Raw genomic sequence first — 16,444 nt, 5'->3', positions numbered from 1 at the left:
AATTTTTGGTTTGAAAAAAAAAAAAAAAAAAAAAGGAAAAATGTTAGAATGTATTTTGCACTACGATCTCACAAGCAAATAAAAGGAAGTGATTTTAAATCAAATTATAGAAAATCTATCATTTGGTAGTGCATTTTTTTAAAAAGTGAGATTTGAAAACATAGAAAAATATTTGTTTTTAAATCATAGGTAATAAACACATAATTTTAATACTCAAACTATGATTTTATTAAATCTTTAATTCCATTTTAAAAAATTTCATTTTCAAATCACTATATTTAAAATTACACATTTTAAAATTAGAAATTCAGTCGGCCGTTTGTTAATGTGAAAAAAAGAAGTTAAGACTTTTTATTAATAAAAAGAAGAAAGGAAAAGTGAGTGGATTGCCAAACAGAACATTGGCTATGTTTGGCATTGGACTTGAAAAAAGAAGTGGCATGAAATTATAGCAAATTTGATTGATGTGAGAAAAAAAAAAAAAATTGTATATATATATAAAATTGTAATGATTTTTTTTTTTTTTTTTTGAATAGTATTCGTCTTGAGCTGCAAGGCAGCAAACAATGATTCCAAGGTTGGCAGTTGAGTGACGAGTCAAAACATTGAAAATGTATCAATGCCTCTCAGGATTGGAGTTTGACTCCTTTGTAAGTCTTCATCCACACAGCGTCTTCGAAACTTCCCGAGCGTCCCCAGAATTGTCTCGGTCAGAGCTGAGTGCCGCTCTCTGTAATCTCATCAATTTCTTCGGCTCCATCTTGCTGTTCCGCGTCTGAGAATTCTCTGCTATTTCTCAGATAAACGTGTTTGCTTCTCGCGGAGAAACCGATGGATGTCCGAGGTTCTTCAACTTTAAACCTTTTCTTTTGCCTTTAGCTTGTTCACATCTATGTTATAGATATATCCTAGTCTTTGATATGGTTTGGGTAGTTCAGTGTTTATTTGTTCTGGGATTCGGCATATTAGTTTGATACTATAAATAGTTATGGATCCTAATTTTTCTGGGTTGCCTGATTCCATAAACATTGTCTTGGTAGCTGATGACCATGCCTTTTCACCCAATTCCAAGCAATACCCAGATCTTTTAAACGAGTACACATTCAATTTGCCCTCCCCTGATTTTAGCTTCCTTGAAAGTTCATGTTCATCGCTTCCACCTGACATGGGCTACACTGATTTCGCACCGCCGATAACTGTGGCCCCAGCAGCAGAGCCATATGCTACGTCCGCTGGCTATGACATGAGCACACCGTCTGTGGGTACGAGTCCGGGGGTAGACTTGTCCTCGGACGACACTGAGTTCTCGGAAACGGTTCTCAAGTACATAGGCCAGATACTTATGGAAGAGAACATAGAGGACAAGCCCAGCCTGTTTTACGACCCTTTGGGTCTCCAAGTCACTGAGAAATCCTTCTATGATGCTCTCGGTCAGAAATACCCTTCTTCCCTCAATTTGCAGCCCAGCAATGGATCACAGTTTTTAGCCAATCAGTCGAACAGCGTGACTAACATCGGTGATGGCATGGAGCTTTTGGCTCAGAACATTTTTATTGATAATGAATCTGTGTTGCAATTTAGGAGAGGGTTAGAGGAAGCTACTAAGTTCCTTCCTAGGGGTAATCAGTTGGTTGTTGGTTTGGGGACTAGCATGGTATCACCCGACTGGAAGGGAGAAGATCAAAAGGTGGAAATCAAGGGGGAGAAGGGTAGAGAGAATTCACCAGATGGGTTGAGCGTAAGGAAGAATCATGAGAGGGAAGATGTAGAGGTAGAAGAAGGGAAGAGTAATAAGAAGTCTGCGGTTTATGTGGAAGAGAGTGAATTGACAGAAATGTTTGAGAAGTTGTTCGTTTCCACCGAAGCTATTTTTCTGCCACACGATAACAATAACAATGAAACTGTGCAGAATGAAGCAAGCAAGGCCTCACAGCCAAATGCGCAGCCGCAAGGAGTTAGTGGTGGGAAGAGCCGTGCTAAGAAACAGGACAAAAAGAAGGAAACGGTTGATTTGAGTACTCTTTTGATTCAATGTGCGCAAGCTGTATCAACATGTGACATTAGAACTGCAAATGAGTTACTGAAGCAGATTAGACAGCACTGTTCTCCTTATGGTGATGGGTCTCAGAGGTTGGCCCATTTCTTTGCTAATGGCCTCGAGGCACGCTTGGCTGGCACTGGCACTGGAACTCAAATTTTTTATAGTTCCTTAATTTCCAAAAGGATCTCAGCTTTTGAAATGTTGAAAGCTTACAATGTTTCTCTTTCAGCCATCCCTTTCAAGAGGATCTCACTATTCTTTGCTAACAAAATGATTAATAAAGTAGCAGAGAAAGCAACACGTCTTCATATTATAGACTTTGGTGTCGAATATGGTTTCCATTGGCCACTTCTGATCCATATGCTTTCAAAAAGAGTTGGAGGACCTCCCAAGCTACGTATTACAGGGATAGAAATTCCACAACCCGGATTCCGTCCGACTGAGAGTATTGAGGAGACTGGTCGTCGCTTGGCTAAGTATTGTGAGCGGTTTGATGTTCCTTTTGAGTACCATGCTCTAGCATCACAGAACTGGGAGACTATCCAAATTGAGGACCTCAAGATTGATAGGAATGAGGTGCTTGTTGTGAACTGTTGGTACCGGTTTAAGAACGTACTTGATGAGACAGTTGAAGAGACAGTTGAAGAGACCAGTCCACGGGATGCCATTTTGAATTTAATCAGGAGGATAAATCCCAATATATTTGTTCATTCTATTATTAATGGATCCTACGGTTCCCCCTTCTTTGTCACACGGTTCCGAGAAGCACTCTACCACTTCTCTGCATTGTATGACATATTTGATGTTACTTTACCCCGTGTCCGTGAGAACCAAGAGAGGTTGATGTTTGAGAGAGAGGTCCTTGGGAGGGAGGCTATGAATGTTTTAGCATGTGAGGGCTTACAAAGGGTTGAGAGGCCCGAGACTTACAAGCAGTGGCAGGTCCGGACTATAAGGGCTGGCTTCAGGCAGCTCCCATTGGACCGAGAGGTGATGACCTTGTTCAAGTCTAAGATGATGAAATGCTACCACAAAGATTTTGTACTTGATGAAGACAACCACTGGATGCTTCAGGGATGGAAGGGCCGAATTGTCTATGCTTCCTCTTGTTGGGTGCCAAATTAGGATATTTGTGGAAACTCATAATTGTGGGCAGGGCCGGCAAGGATACCTTAGGTACTGCACAAACTATTGTTCTTGTTCAATTTTCAATGTTTTTTTTCTCTTTTGTACATGCAGGTATACTATAAACGTATCTATGTATGCCATCATCTTGAACTTTCTACAGGCGTTTTTATAAATGGTTTTTGAAGGTGCTGTAATGACCCTAAAACTGTCTACTGACTTGCTTGTTGGGACTTTTGTAGTAAAATCTGTTTGATATTTAGATGAATTTCCATATTGCTGGATGTAATGGGAGGGATTTGCCCTTCTTCTTTGTATATTTTCCACGAGCTTGAAGTTGTGTGTTTGTTTTATCAGGTGTACTCAAAGTAGGTAAAAGTTCATAATTGCATGATATTGCGGTTCTCTTCTGGCTTGTTGGTCATTTTTCTGTGTCATTTTTGAGAACATGGGATCTTTGTTTTGATTTTATGAATTGGATATTGCTAATGCAATTTCAGATATATTAAATGATAGCACTGTAATAGATTCTTACTTAGTGATCTTAAAAATATATGCTTGGCTAGTGCCTGTGATAATGGGAGCAACAACTACTTGGTATTCAGAATCCTATTTCTTTGTGGGCTGCACCAGCCTGTTTATTGTTATTGGATGCATGCTGGTGTGTGTGATGCTTGTCCCTCTGGCGCCATTCAAAAATTCTCGCAGCTCTAACATATTCCCCTCCCCAACATGAGTTTTGATTCTTCATTTTTAGTTGTTTAATGTTGGAACTAAATTTTGGTGTATGGTTTGGATTATGGGGGCCAATTACTGAGGGGAATGATTGTGGGAGATTGAAGTTGATTTTTGGCTGTGGGTGTTATCTTGACCAGTTTGGGGAAAATTTTGTGGTGGTTTCAGTTCTTGGAAGAATTTGGGTCTTTTGAATGAAGGATTGTCTGAAATTGGGAAAATGATTTCTGGGTTTTCTTTGTATGATTGACCAAATGAGAGGTGGCGCTTTGTACTTTGTTTAGGTTGCGGTTTCTGTTCAGCCGAATAGGGATGAAATTGGAGTTGATTTTTTCGGGTATGGCCGGATGATGTATACGGTTGGTTTTTGAGTTTTGATTTTCAGGTTCGGGGTTATTGATTTTGATGCTCATCCACCACACAAAGGTGGACGGTTTTCATTGTTTGGACACTACCCACTTTACACGCTTCTCTATCTCTCTCTCTCTCTCTCACTCGTGTTTTGATGCAGCGTGTCATAGTGAATCGATCGTAAAGAAATTAAACACAAGACGTATAACTCTTTCCAAAACCAATAATCAATTAAAAATTAGAGGCAAAATGGAAGAAAATTCAACCTATAAGTATTTTTTGTTGTTAAAATGATCGAAAGTACATTATTGTGTGTGACCACTAAGGCCATCTTATTAGCTTTATATAAAGCCTAAATTTAAAACCCTACAAAAATAATTTAAAAAATGAAATAAAAATACTATGTGGCAAACAAAATATAGAAAAACAACTTTCACCTAGTAAATGCTGAAATTACAAAATTATAGCCCTTTAAATAAGTTTTCCAATGCCCCACCAAGATTGTTTTCATTTGATGTTGGAATGACAAGGTACAATTTTTTTTTTTTTTTAAAGTCATGACACTTGTCATATTAGTTTATGAGCCTCATTTTATAAATTTTTGCATGGTTGTAGCATTTCTATTTTTCTTATAACATGAGTTACACTAATTAAGTTGGTGAACTGGTATGACCATGCATGCTGAATTCTTCAAAGATGGAAGAAAGTTCTAGCCACCTTTGTCTCCACCAATCATGACATCACCATTTTCCCCTATGATCCAGTCTCAGTCATGGTTTACTTGAAACACAATACCATGATGAATGTAAGTACGATGAACATTGTTCAAAATACCGGCAGCCTTGGATCTTCGTAAATGTTGAAATTCCAAATTTTGGGCCTAAAGATAAGGCCCCCTTTATTTACCTCATTGAGCATATGCCACTAGTGCTTTGAGCCTTTGAGTGACAACTCTATAAACGACAACTTTGCTTCTGTAGCTTGTTTGTTGATCTTTTGGGAAGATTCATTAGAAATGGTATAAAAAGAACACACCCACTTTAGCACGAGAGGCCAAACTGGCATTATCATAATGTCATGGTCCTCATGAACCACCCCTTTTCCATCCACGACCATTTTTCAACATTTCTTTTTGTCATTTCTAAGAACATCTTTGGTTATTGAAAGAAACATTAAACATCGGCCATTACAAACCATATAGAAGTGGAAGCATGGAGCTGCCCTTGTTAACACAAAAGGTGAATTTTTTTTTTTTTAAAGAAAAAGAATTTTGATGTGACGTAAATGTAAATGTTTTTTTTTTTTTTTAAGTGTTTTATATTTTAATTTATTTGTTAATATTTTTGTTTTAAAAGGTGTTACCAAATAACAGTAATTCTTGAAGGGTCTCATGAGTTAAGTCAAATCCTCAAGATTGCAAAGAATGGATTTATTTATAATGAAATCTACTTTACACACCAAATTATATGATCATTTGATGAACTGGTCAAATTATTATTAGTTTTTGGGGTAATTTTATTTTAGACCCTTAAATTATCATGCGATTTGACATGCACCTCACGAACTTTGAAACCTCTCAATTTAGACCCCTGAACTTTCAATTGCAGTCAATTTGAATCATTCCGTCATATTTTAAACGTTAAAAGTGAGACAATAAAGTTTATATCTCTGACTTTTTTATAAAATTTCAAATTTACCCTTAATTTCAAATGTCAATTTATGTGGGCAAAGTGACAATACATTGTAGTTGATGGGGGCAAAGTGACAATGTGTTGTAGTTGATGGGGGAAAAATGTGGGATAAAAAATTTCAAGATGGCTTGTGAGGCACACGTGATGGGTTGATCGTCTAGTTAACACTTTTGACTGATGAAAATGGGGTTTTGGGCACAAAATAGTAGTTTAATAGGGTCGGGTAGTAGGGTTGTCAGTTTATAGGAGCAAAGTGACAATGCGTTATAGTTGATGGGGAAAAAAGATAATTACCAAAAAAAATTATGAGTCGGAGATTATTTCTAACTATTTATGGTGATAATCTGCAGAGGTGAAGAGATAAAAATAACAAAAAGATAAAAGAGCTCATACCTAATTGCAACAAGGTTGGCATCTGCATTAAAATTCATAAAGTTTTACCAGTAGTCTTGAACCATCAGAGAAACTGACCATTCACTTTTTAATTATAAGTTGTATTTCTTTCTTTTCATGGGATACTAAGTCCATGAGTGTAGCTTGTTTTGTTAATGTTTTTTTTTTTTTTTTGGGAAATGCTACTCATTCTCGAGAGGCATTCTTTTTGTCTTTATTTGTGTTTGGTCTTTTTAATTATTTTGAGTTGTTTGTTAATATTTTTGTTTTTTTTGTTTTTTTTTTTTTAAAAAAAAAGAAAAGAAAAGAAAAGAAAAGAGAAATGTTAGAATGTATTTGGCACTACGAACTCACAAGCAAAAAAAGAAAGTGATTTTAAACCAAATTATAGAAAATCTATCATTTGGTAGTGCATTTTTTAAAAAAAGTGAGATTTGAAAACATAGAAAAATATTTGTTTTCAAATCATAGGTAAAAAACACATAATTTTAATAGTCAAACTATGATTTTATTAAACTCTTAATTCCATTTTAAAAAATTACATTTTTCAAATCACTATATTTAAAATTACACATTTTAAAATTAGAAATTCAATCAACTATCTGTTAATGTGAAGAAAAGAACTTAAGACTTTTTATTAATTAAAAGAAGAAAGGAAAAATGAGTGGCATTGGACTTGAGAAATGAAGTGGTCGAAAATTGTAACAAATTTAATTAATGTAAGAAAAAAAATATATATATATATTTTGTATAAAAATATATATATTTTATAGTAATTTTTTCTTTTGAATATTATTCGTCTTGAGCTGCAAGGCAGCAAACAATGATTAGAGGCTGAGAGAGTGAGAGGCATTGATACAATTTCAATGTTTTGACTCGTGAACTGACACAACTGCTCACCTTCTAATTTTAGAAGGTGAGCAGTTGTGTCAGTTCACGAGTCAAAACATTGAAATTGTATCAATGCCTCTGAGCAGTTGTGTCAGTTGACGAGTCAAAACATTGAAATTGTATCAATGCCTCTCAGGATTGGAGTTTGACTCCTTTGTAACTCTTCATGCCCAGCGTCTTCGAAACTTCCCGAACGCCGCTCTCTGTAATCTCATCAATTTCTTCGGCTCCATCTTGCTGTTCCGCGTCTGAGAATTCTCTGCTATTTCTCAGATAAACGTGTTTGCTTCTCGCGGAGAAACCGATGGATGTCTGAGGTTCTTCAACTTTAAACCTTTTCTTTTGCCTTTAGCTTGTTCACATCTATGTTATAGATATATCCTAGTCTTTGATATAATTTTGGTAGTTCAGTGTTTATTTGTTCTGGGATTCGGCATATTAGTTTGATACTATAAATAGTTATGGATCCTAAGTTTTCTGGGTTGCCTGATTCCATAAACAATGTCTTGGTAGCTGATGACCATTCCTTTTCACCCAATTCCAATGAATACCCAGATCTTTTAAATGAGTACACATTCAATTTGCCCTCCCCTGATTTTAGCTTCCTTGAAAGTTCATCGCTTCCACCTGACATGGGCTACACTGATTTCGCACCGCCGATGATTGTGGCCCCAGCAGCAGAGCCATATGCTACGTCTGCTGGCTATAGCATGAGCACACTGTCTGTGGGTAAGAGTCCGGGGGTTGACTCGACCTCGGACGACACTGAGTTCTCGGAAACGGTTCTCAAGTACATAGGCCAGATACTTACGGAAGATAACATAGAGGACAAGCCCTGCCTGTTTTACGACCCTTTGGGTCTTAAAGTCACCGAGAAATCCTTCTATGATGCTCTCGGTCAGAAATACCCTCCTTCCCCCAATATACACCAGGAAGAACCAACTTATATCAATCTCAACTTGGGAAGGCCGGATGATGTTTTTTCTGCAAGCACTGGTGGTGATTATGGTACTAATAGTGGTTCTAGCACTAGCAATAGTACTGATCCACAGTGGGTCAGTGATGTTGGGGAGTACAAGTCGTCTTTTTCGCAAGTTGTTGTTCCTGGTGACAATGTTTTCCGGTCCAATTTGCAGCCCACTAATGGATCACAGTTTTTAGCCAATCAGTCGAACAGCGTGACTAATATCGGTGATGGCATGGAGCTTTTGGATCATAACATTTTTACTGATAGTGAATCTGTGTTGCAATTTAGGAGAGGGGTAGAAGAAGCTAGTAAGTTTCTTCCTAGGGGTAATCACTTGGTGGTTGATTTGGGGACTAGCATGGTATCAGCAGAGTTGAAGGGAGAGGATCAAAAGGTGGAACTGAAGGGAGCGAAGGGTGAGAGAGAGAATTCACTGGATGGGTCGAGGGTAAGGAAGAATCATGAAAGGGAAGATGTAGAGGTAGAAGAAGGGAAGAGTAATAAGAAGTCTGCGGTTTATGTGGAAGAGAGTGAATTGACAGAAATGTTTGATAAGTTGTTGCTTTCCACCGAAGCTATTTCTCTGCTACACGATAACAATAACAATGAACCCGTGCAGAATGAGGCAAGCAAGGCCTCACAGCCAAATGCGCAGCTACAAGGAGTTAGTGGTGGGAAGAGCCGTGCTAAGAAACAAGGCAAAAAGAAGGAAACGGTTGATTTGAGGACTCTTTTGATTCAATGTGCGCAAGCTGTCTCAGCAGGTGACATTAGAACTGCAAATGAGTTATTGAAGCAAATTAGGCAGCACTCTTCCCCTTATGGTGATGGGTCTCATAGGTTGGCCCATTTCTTTGCTAATGGCCTTGAGGCACGCTTGGCTGGCACTGGCATTGGAACTCAAATTTTTTATAGTTCCTCAATTTCCAAAAGGATCTCAGTTTCTGAAATATTGAAAGCTTACAAAGTTCTTCTTTCAGTCTCCCCTTTTAGGAGGACTTCGCTATTCTTTGCTTCCAAAATGATTCATAAAGTAGCGGAGAAAGCTACAAGTCTTCATATTATAGATTTCGGTATCGAATATGGTTTCCATTGGCCAATTCTAATCCATAAGCTCTCAAAAAAAGCTGGAGGACCTCCCAAGCTACGTATTACAGGGATAGAGCTTCCGCAACCTGGATTCCGTCCAACAGAGAGTATTGAGGAGACCGGTCGTCGCCTGGCTAAGTATTGTGAGCGGTTTAACGTTCCATTTGAGTACCATGCTCTAGCATCACAAAACTGGGAGACTATCCAAATTGAGGAGCTCAAGATTGATAGGAATGAGATGATTGCTGTGAATTGTATGTACCGGTTTAAGAACCTACTTGATGAGACAGTTGAAGAGACTAATCCACGGGATGCAGTTTTGAATTTAATCAGGAGGATAAATCCTGATATTTTTGTCCATTCTATTGTTAATGGAGCCTACAATGCCCCCTTCTTCGTCACACGGTTCCGAGAAGCACTCTACCACTTCTCTACATTGTATGACATACTTGATGTTACTTTACCCCGTGAGAACCAACTAAGGTTGATGTTTGAGAGAGAGATCCTTGGGAGGGAGGCTATGAATGTTGTAGCATGTGAGGGCTTACAAAGGGTTGAGAGGCCCGAGATTTACAAGCAGTGGCAGGTCCGGACTATAAGGGCTGGTTTCAAGGAGCTCCCATTGGACCAAGAGGTGTTGACCTTGTACAGGTCTAAGATGAAGGAATGGTACCACAAGGATTTTGTACTTGATGAAGACAACCACTGGATGCTTCAGGGATGGAAGGGCCGTATTGTCTGTGCTTGCTCTTGTTGGGTGCCAAATTAGGATACTTTAACCGGATGTTTGTGGAAACTCATAAGTGTGGGCTGGGCTGGCAAGGATACCTGAGGTACTGTTCAAACTTTTATTCTTGTTCAAATTTGAATGTTTTTCTCTTTTGTTGGTGCAGTTATATTATAAACGTATATATGTATGCTTATCTTCTTGAACTTTCTACAGGTTTTTATAAATGGTGGTAGAACTATGGATAGGATAAAATACTTGGAACAAACTGCAAACCCTTTTGAAGATGCTGTAATTACCCTAATACTGTCTACTGACTGGTTTGTTGGGACTTTTGTAACAAAGATTAATTTCCACATTACTAGATGCAGTAGGAGGGATTTGCCCTTCTTTGTATATTTTTCCACGAGCTTGAAGTTTTGTGTTTGTTTTATATGATGTACTAAAAGTAAGTAAAAGATCATAATTTCATAATATTGCGGTTCTCTTCTGGTTTGTTGGTCATTTCGTTGTGTTATTTTTGTGAGCATTGTATCTTTGTTTTCATTTTATGAACTGGAAATTTTTAATGCAATTTCAGATATATTAAATGATAGCACTATAACAGATTCTTGGTGATCTTAAAAATATATGCTTGGCTAGCGCCTGTGATGCAGGGCAGCAACAACTACTTGGTATTCAGAATCCTATTTTTTTGTGGGCTGCACCAGCCTGTTTATTGCTATTGGATGTATGCTGTTGTGGTGCTTGTTCTGCAGGCGCCATTCTAAAATTCTGGCAGCTATAACATTTTTCCCTCTCCAACGTATGTTTTGAATCTTCATTTTGTGTTGTTTAATGTTTGGACTAAATTTTGGTGTATGGTTTTGGATTATGGGGGGCGATTACTGAGGGGAATGATTGTGGGAGATCGAAGTTGATTTTTGGTTGTGGGTTTTTTCTTGATAGATTTGTGGAAAATTTTGTTGTGGTTTTGTTTCTTGGAAGAATTTGGTTCTTTTGAATGAAGGATTGTCTGAAATTGGGGGAGGATGATTTTTGGGTTTTCTTTGTATGATTGACCAAATGAGAGGTGGCTTTGTACTTTGTTTGGGTTGGGGTTGCTGTTCAGCCATATGGGGATGAAATTGGAGTTGATTTTTCGGGTATGGCCGGATGATGTATAGGGTTGGTTTTTGAGTTTTGATTTTCAGTTTTTGAGTTTATTGATTTTGATGCTCATCTGCATTTTCTTAGCTCCATCCTCTAATACTATGCGATCAAAAAAGGAGAGGGACAATGGATGTTAAATTCTCTGGGGTTACTTTTTTCAAGTTGGTATACGCAGCGGAGCGCAATGCTGCCATTGACGCCCCACCCAATTTTGAACCCAGCATGACGCTACCCACTTCACACCCTTCTCTATCTCTCTCTCACTCGTGTTTTGATGCAGCGTGTCGTAGTGGATCTTAAAGAAAATAAGAAAATAAATACAAGACCTATAACTCTTTTGGTTTTATAACTCTTTTCAAAACCAATAATCAATTAAAAATTTGAGGCAAAATGGAAGAAAATTGAACCTATAAGTATTTTTTATTATTAAAATGATCGAAAATACATTATTGTGGGACCGCTAAGGCCATCGTATTAGGCTTATATAAAGCCCAAATTTGAAACCCTACAAAAACAATTTAAAAAATGAAATAAAAATACTATGTGGCAAACAAAATATAGAAAAACAACTTTCATCGGGTAAATGTTGAAATTACAAAATTATAGCCATTTAAAGAAGCTTTCCAATGCCCCATCAAGATTGTTTCCATATGATGTCGGAATGACAAGGTACAATTTTTTATTTTTTATTTTTTAAAGTACAATGGGTATGATAAAAACTGGTTTACATCTCGCATTACAGTAGACGAAGAAAAACTAGAGAATAAACCTTTTCTCAGTGTGTAAACAAAACAACGTGAATTTTTCTTTTTTGCTTTCTTAAAGCTAACATGACGCTTGTCGCATCATTTTATAAGCCTCATTTTATAAATGTTTGTGTGGTGGTAGCATTCCTCTTTTTCTTATAACATGAGTTACACTAATTAAATTTGTGAATTGGTATGACCATGCACGCCGAATTAATTCTTCAAAGATGGAAGAAAGTTCTAGACACCTTTGTCTCCACCAATCATGATATCACCATTTTCCCCTATGATGCAGTCTCAGTCATGGTTTACTTGAAACACAATACCATGATGATTGTAACCGGCAGCCTTGGATCTTTGTAAATGTTGAAATTCCAAATTTTGGGCATAAAGATAAGGCCCACTTTATTTACCTCATTGAGCATATGCCACTAGTGCTTTGAGCCTTTGAGTGACAACTCTGTAAACGACAACTTTGCTTTTGTAGCTTGTTTGTTGATCTTTTGGGAAGATTCATGAGAAATGGTACAAAAAGAACACACCCACTTTAGCACTAGAGGCCAAACGGGCATTATCATAATGTGATGGTCCTCAAGAACCACCCCTTTTCCATCCACTACGATTTTTTAACATTTCTTTTTGTCATGTCGAAGAACATCTTTGGTTATTGAAAGAAACATTAAACATCGGCCATTGCACACCATATAGAAGTGGAGGCATGGAGCTGCCCTTGTTAGCACAAAAGGTGATTTTTTTTTTTTTTTTTTTTTTAAAAAAAAGGAATTTTGATGTGACGTAAATGTTCCTTTTTAAGTGTTTTATATTTTAATTTATTTGTTAATATTTTTCTTTTAAAAAAAAGTGTTGCCAAATAAGTAAGAGTACTTCTTGAAAGGGTCTCATGAGTTAAGTCAAATCCTCAAGATTGCAAAGAATGGATTTATTTATAATGAAATCTACTTTACACACCAAATTATATGATCATTTGATAAACTGGGCAAATTATTATTAGTTTTTGGGATAATTTCACTTTAAATTCCTCAACTATCACGCGATTTGACATACACTCCACGAACTTTGAAACCTCTCAATTTAGACTGCTGAACTTTCAATTGCAGTCAATTTGAATCCTTCCGTCATATTTTAAATGTTAAAAGTGAGATAATAACGTTTATATCTCTGACTTTTTTATAAAATTTTAAATTTATCCTTAATTTTAAATGTCAGTTTATGGGGTCAAAGTGACAATACATTATAGTTTATGGGGAGCAAAGTGACAATGCGTTGTAGTTGATGGGGGAAAAGGTGGGATAAAAAATTTCTAATTGGCATGTGGGGCGCACGCGATGGGTTGATCGTCTAAGTTAACACCTTTGACTGACAGAATTGGGGTTTTGGGCACAAAATAGTAATTTGATAGGTTCGGGCAGTAGGGTTGTCAGTTCATAGGAGCAAAGTGACAATGCGTTGTAGTTGATAAGGGGAAAATGTAATTACCAAAAAATAAAAAATAATGAGTTGGAGATTATGTCTAACTATTTATGGTGATAATCTGCATAGATGAAGAGATAAAAATAATAAAAAGATAAAAGAGCTCATACCTAATTGGAACAAGGTTGGCGTCTGCATTAAAATTCATAAAGCTTTTCCAGTAGTCTTGTACCACCAGAGAAACCGACGATTCACTTTTTAATTATAAGTTGTGATTCTTTCTTTTCATGGGATACTAAGTCCATGAGTGTAGCTTGTTTTGTTAATGTTTTTTTTTTTTTTGAGAAATGCTACTCATTCTCAAGAGGCATTCTTTTTGTTTTTATTTGTTTTTGGTCTTTTTAATTATTTTGAGTTGTAGGTTAATATTTTTGTTTTGAAAAAAATAAAAATAAAAATGCTAGAATGTATTTGGCACTACGATCTCACAATAAAAAAAAGAAGTGATTTTAAACCAAATTATAGAAAATCTATCATTTTGTAGTGCATTTTTTTAAAAAGTGAGATTTGAAAACATAGAAAAATATTTGTTTTTAAATCATAGGTAAAAAACACATAATTTTAATAGTCAAACTATGATTTTATTAAAACCCTTAATTCCATTTTAAAAAATTACATTTCCAAATCATTATATTTAAAATTACACATTTTAAAATTAGAAATTCAATCAGCTGTTTGTTAATGTGAAAAAAAAAAAAAAGAAGTTAAGACTTTATATTAATAAAAAGAAGAAAGGAAAAGTGAGTGGAATGCCAAACAGAACATTGGCTATGTTTGGCATTGGACTTGAGAAATGAAGTGACCTGAAATTATAGGTAAATTTAATTGATGTGAGAAAGAAAAAACAAAAAAAACAAAAAAAACAAAAAAAATTGTATAAAAAATTTTTAAAAAAAAATATTTTGTAAGTGATTTCTTAATTGAATAGTATTCGTCTTGAGCTTCAAGGCAGCAAACAATGATTCCAAGGTTAGCAGTTGAGTGACGAGTCAAAACATTGAAAATGTATCAATGCCTCTCAGGATTGGAGTTTGACTCCTTTGTAAGTCTTCATCCACACAGCGTCTTCGAAACTTCCCGAGCGTCCCCAGAATTGTCTCGGTCAGAGCTGAGTGCCGCTCTCTGTAATCTCATCAATTTCTTCGGCTCCATCTTGCTGTTCCGCGTCTGAGAATTCTCTGCTATTTCTCAGATAAACGTGTTTGCTTCTCGCGGAGAAACCGATGGATGTCTGAGGTTCTTCAACTTTAAACCTTTTCTTTTGCCTTTAGCTTGTTCACATCTATCTTATAGATATATCCTAGTCTTTGATATGGTTTGGGTAGTTCAGTGTTTATTTGTTCTGGGATTCGGCATATTATAAATAGTTATGGATCCTAAGTTTTCTGGGTTGCCTGATTCCATAAACAATGTCTTGGTAGCTGATGACCATGCCTTTTCACCCAATTCCAATCAATACCCAGATCTTTTAAACGAGTACACATTCAATTTGCCCTCCCCTGATTTTAGCTTCCTTGAAACTTCTTTGCTTTCACCTGACCTGGGTCACACTGATTTCGCTCCGCCGATAACTGTTGACCCCGCAGCACAGCCATATGCTCCGCCCCCTGGCGATAGCATGAGCACACCGTCTGTAGGTACGAGTCCGGGGGTAGACTCGACCTCGGACGACACTGAGTTCTCGGAAACGGTTCTCAAGTACATAGGGCAGATACTTACGGAAGATAACATAGACGACAAGCCCTGCCTGTTTTACGACCCTTTGGGTCTAAAAGTCACCGAGAAATCCTTCTATGATGCTCTCGGTCAGAAATACTCTCCTTCCCCCAATCTACACCAGGAAGAACCAACTTATATCAATCTCAACTGGGGAAGCCCTGATGATGTTTTTTCTGCAAGCACTGGTGGTGATTATGGTACTAATAGTAGTTCTAGCACTAACAATAGTACTGATCCACAGTGGGTCAGTGATGTTGGGGAGTACAAGTCGTCTTTTTCGCAAGTTGTTCCTGGTGACCATGTTTTCCAGTCCAATTTGCAGCCCACTAATGGATCACAGTTTTTAGCCAATCAGTCAAACAGCATGACTAACATCGGTGATGGCATGGAGCTTTTGGCTCATAACATTTTTACTGATAGTGAATCTGTGTTGCAATTTAGGAAAGGGTTAGAAGAAGCTAGTAAGTTCCTTCCTAGGGGTAAGCAGTTGGTGGTTGATTCGGGGACTAGCATGGTATCACCAGAGTTGAAGGGAGAGGATCAAAAGGTGGAACTGAAGGGACAGAAGGGTGAGAGAGAGAATTTACCAGATGGGTTGAGGGGAAGGAAGAATCATGAGAGAGAAGATGTAGATGTAGAAGAAGGGAGGAGGAATAAGCAGTCTGCGGTTTATGTGGAAGACAGTGAATTAACAGAAATGTTTGATAAGGTGTTGCTTTCCACGGAAGCACTTTCTCTGCTATGTGGTAACAATGACAATGAATCCATGCAGAATGAAGCAAGCAAGGCCTCACAGCCAAATGCGCAGCCACAAGGAGTTAGTGGTGGGAAGAGCCGTGCTAAGAAACAGGGCAAAAAGAGGGAAATGGTAGATTTGAGGACTCTTTTGATTCAATGTGCGCAAGCTGTCTCAACAGGTGACATTAGAACTGCAAATGAGTTACTGAAACAGATTAGGCAGCACTCTTCCCCTTATGGTGATGGGTCTCATAGGTTGGCCCATTTCTTTGCTAATGGCCTTGAGGCACGCATGGTTGGCACTGGCACTGGAACTCAAATTTTTTATAGTTCCGTAATTTCCAAAAGGATCCCAGTTTCTGAAATATTGAAAGCTTACAAAGTTTATCTTTCAGTCTCCCCTTTCAAGAGGACCTCACTATTCTTTGCTACCAAAATGATTCATAAAGTAGCAGAGAAAGCTACAAGTCTTCATATTATAGACTTTGGTATCGAATATGGTTTCCATTGGCCACTTCTGATCCATAAGCTCTCAAAAAAAGCTGGAGGACCTCCCAAGCTACGTATTACAGGGATAGAGCTTCCCCA

The 16,444-nt window shown here is 37.4% G+C and overlaps 3 protein-coding genes across 3 annotated transcripts; all 3 read left to right on the top strand.

The window, feature by feature from the left end:
* The first annotated feature begins 597 nt into the window (after positions 1–597).
* LOC132164465 (scarecrow-like protein 34) lies at positions 598–3,575 on the top strand. The gene has a single exon (XM_059574981.1). It carries the CDS (start codon positions 989–991, stop codon positions 3,164–3,166), a length of 2,178 nt encoding a protein of 725 aa, XP_059430964.1. The 5' UTR covers positions 598–988; the 3' UTR covers positions 3,167–3,575.
* Positions 3,576–7,359: 3,784 nt separating this feature from the next.
* On the top strand, positions 7,360–10,514 carry LOC132163224 (scarecrow-like protein 33). The gene is made up of 2 exons (XM_059573431.1): positions 7,360–10,116; positions 10,227–10,514. Exon 1 carries the CDS (start codon positions 7,689–7,691, stop codon positions 10,050–10,052), a length of 2,364 nt encoding a protein of 787 aa, XP_059429414.1. The 5' UTR covers positions 7,360–7,688; the 3' UTR covers positions 10,053–10,116; positions 10,227–10,514.
* Positions 10,515–14,394: 3,880 nt separating this feature from the next.
* LOC132163069 (scarecrow-like protein 14) lies at positions 14,395–16,439 on the top strand (the record flags this gene model as incomplete). The annotated part of the gene is made up of 1 exon (XM_059573269.1): positions 14,395–16,439. A coding segment is annotated over exon 1 (1,671 nt), but the record flags the coding sequence as incomplete, so codon positions are not given.
* Between the last annotated feature and the right edge of the window lie 5 nt (positions 16,440–16,444).

This window comes from Corylus avellana, chromosome ca10 (genome assembly GCF_901000735.1).
Source record: "Corylus avellana chromosome ca10, CavTom2PMs-1.0".
Classification (NCBI taxonomy): Eukaryota; Viridiplantae; Streptophyta; class Magnoliopsida; order Fagales; family Betulaceae; genus Corylus; species Corylus avellana.
Note: the sequence above shows the minus strand (reverse complement) of the source record. Positions and strands in the feature narration are given on the sequence as shown.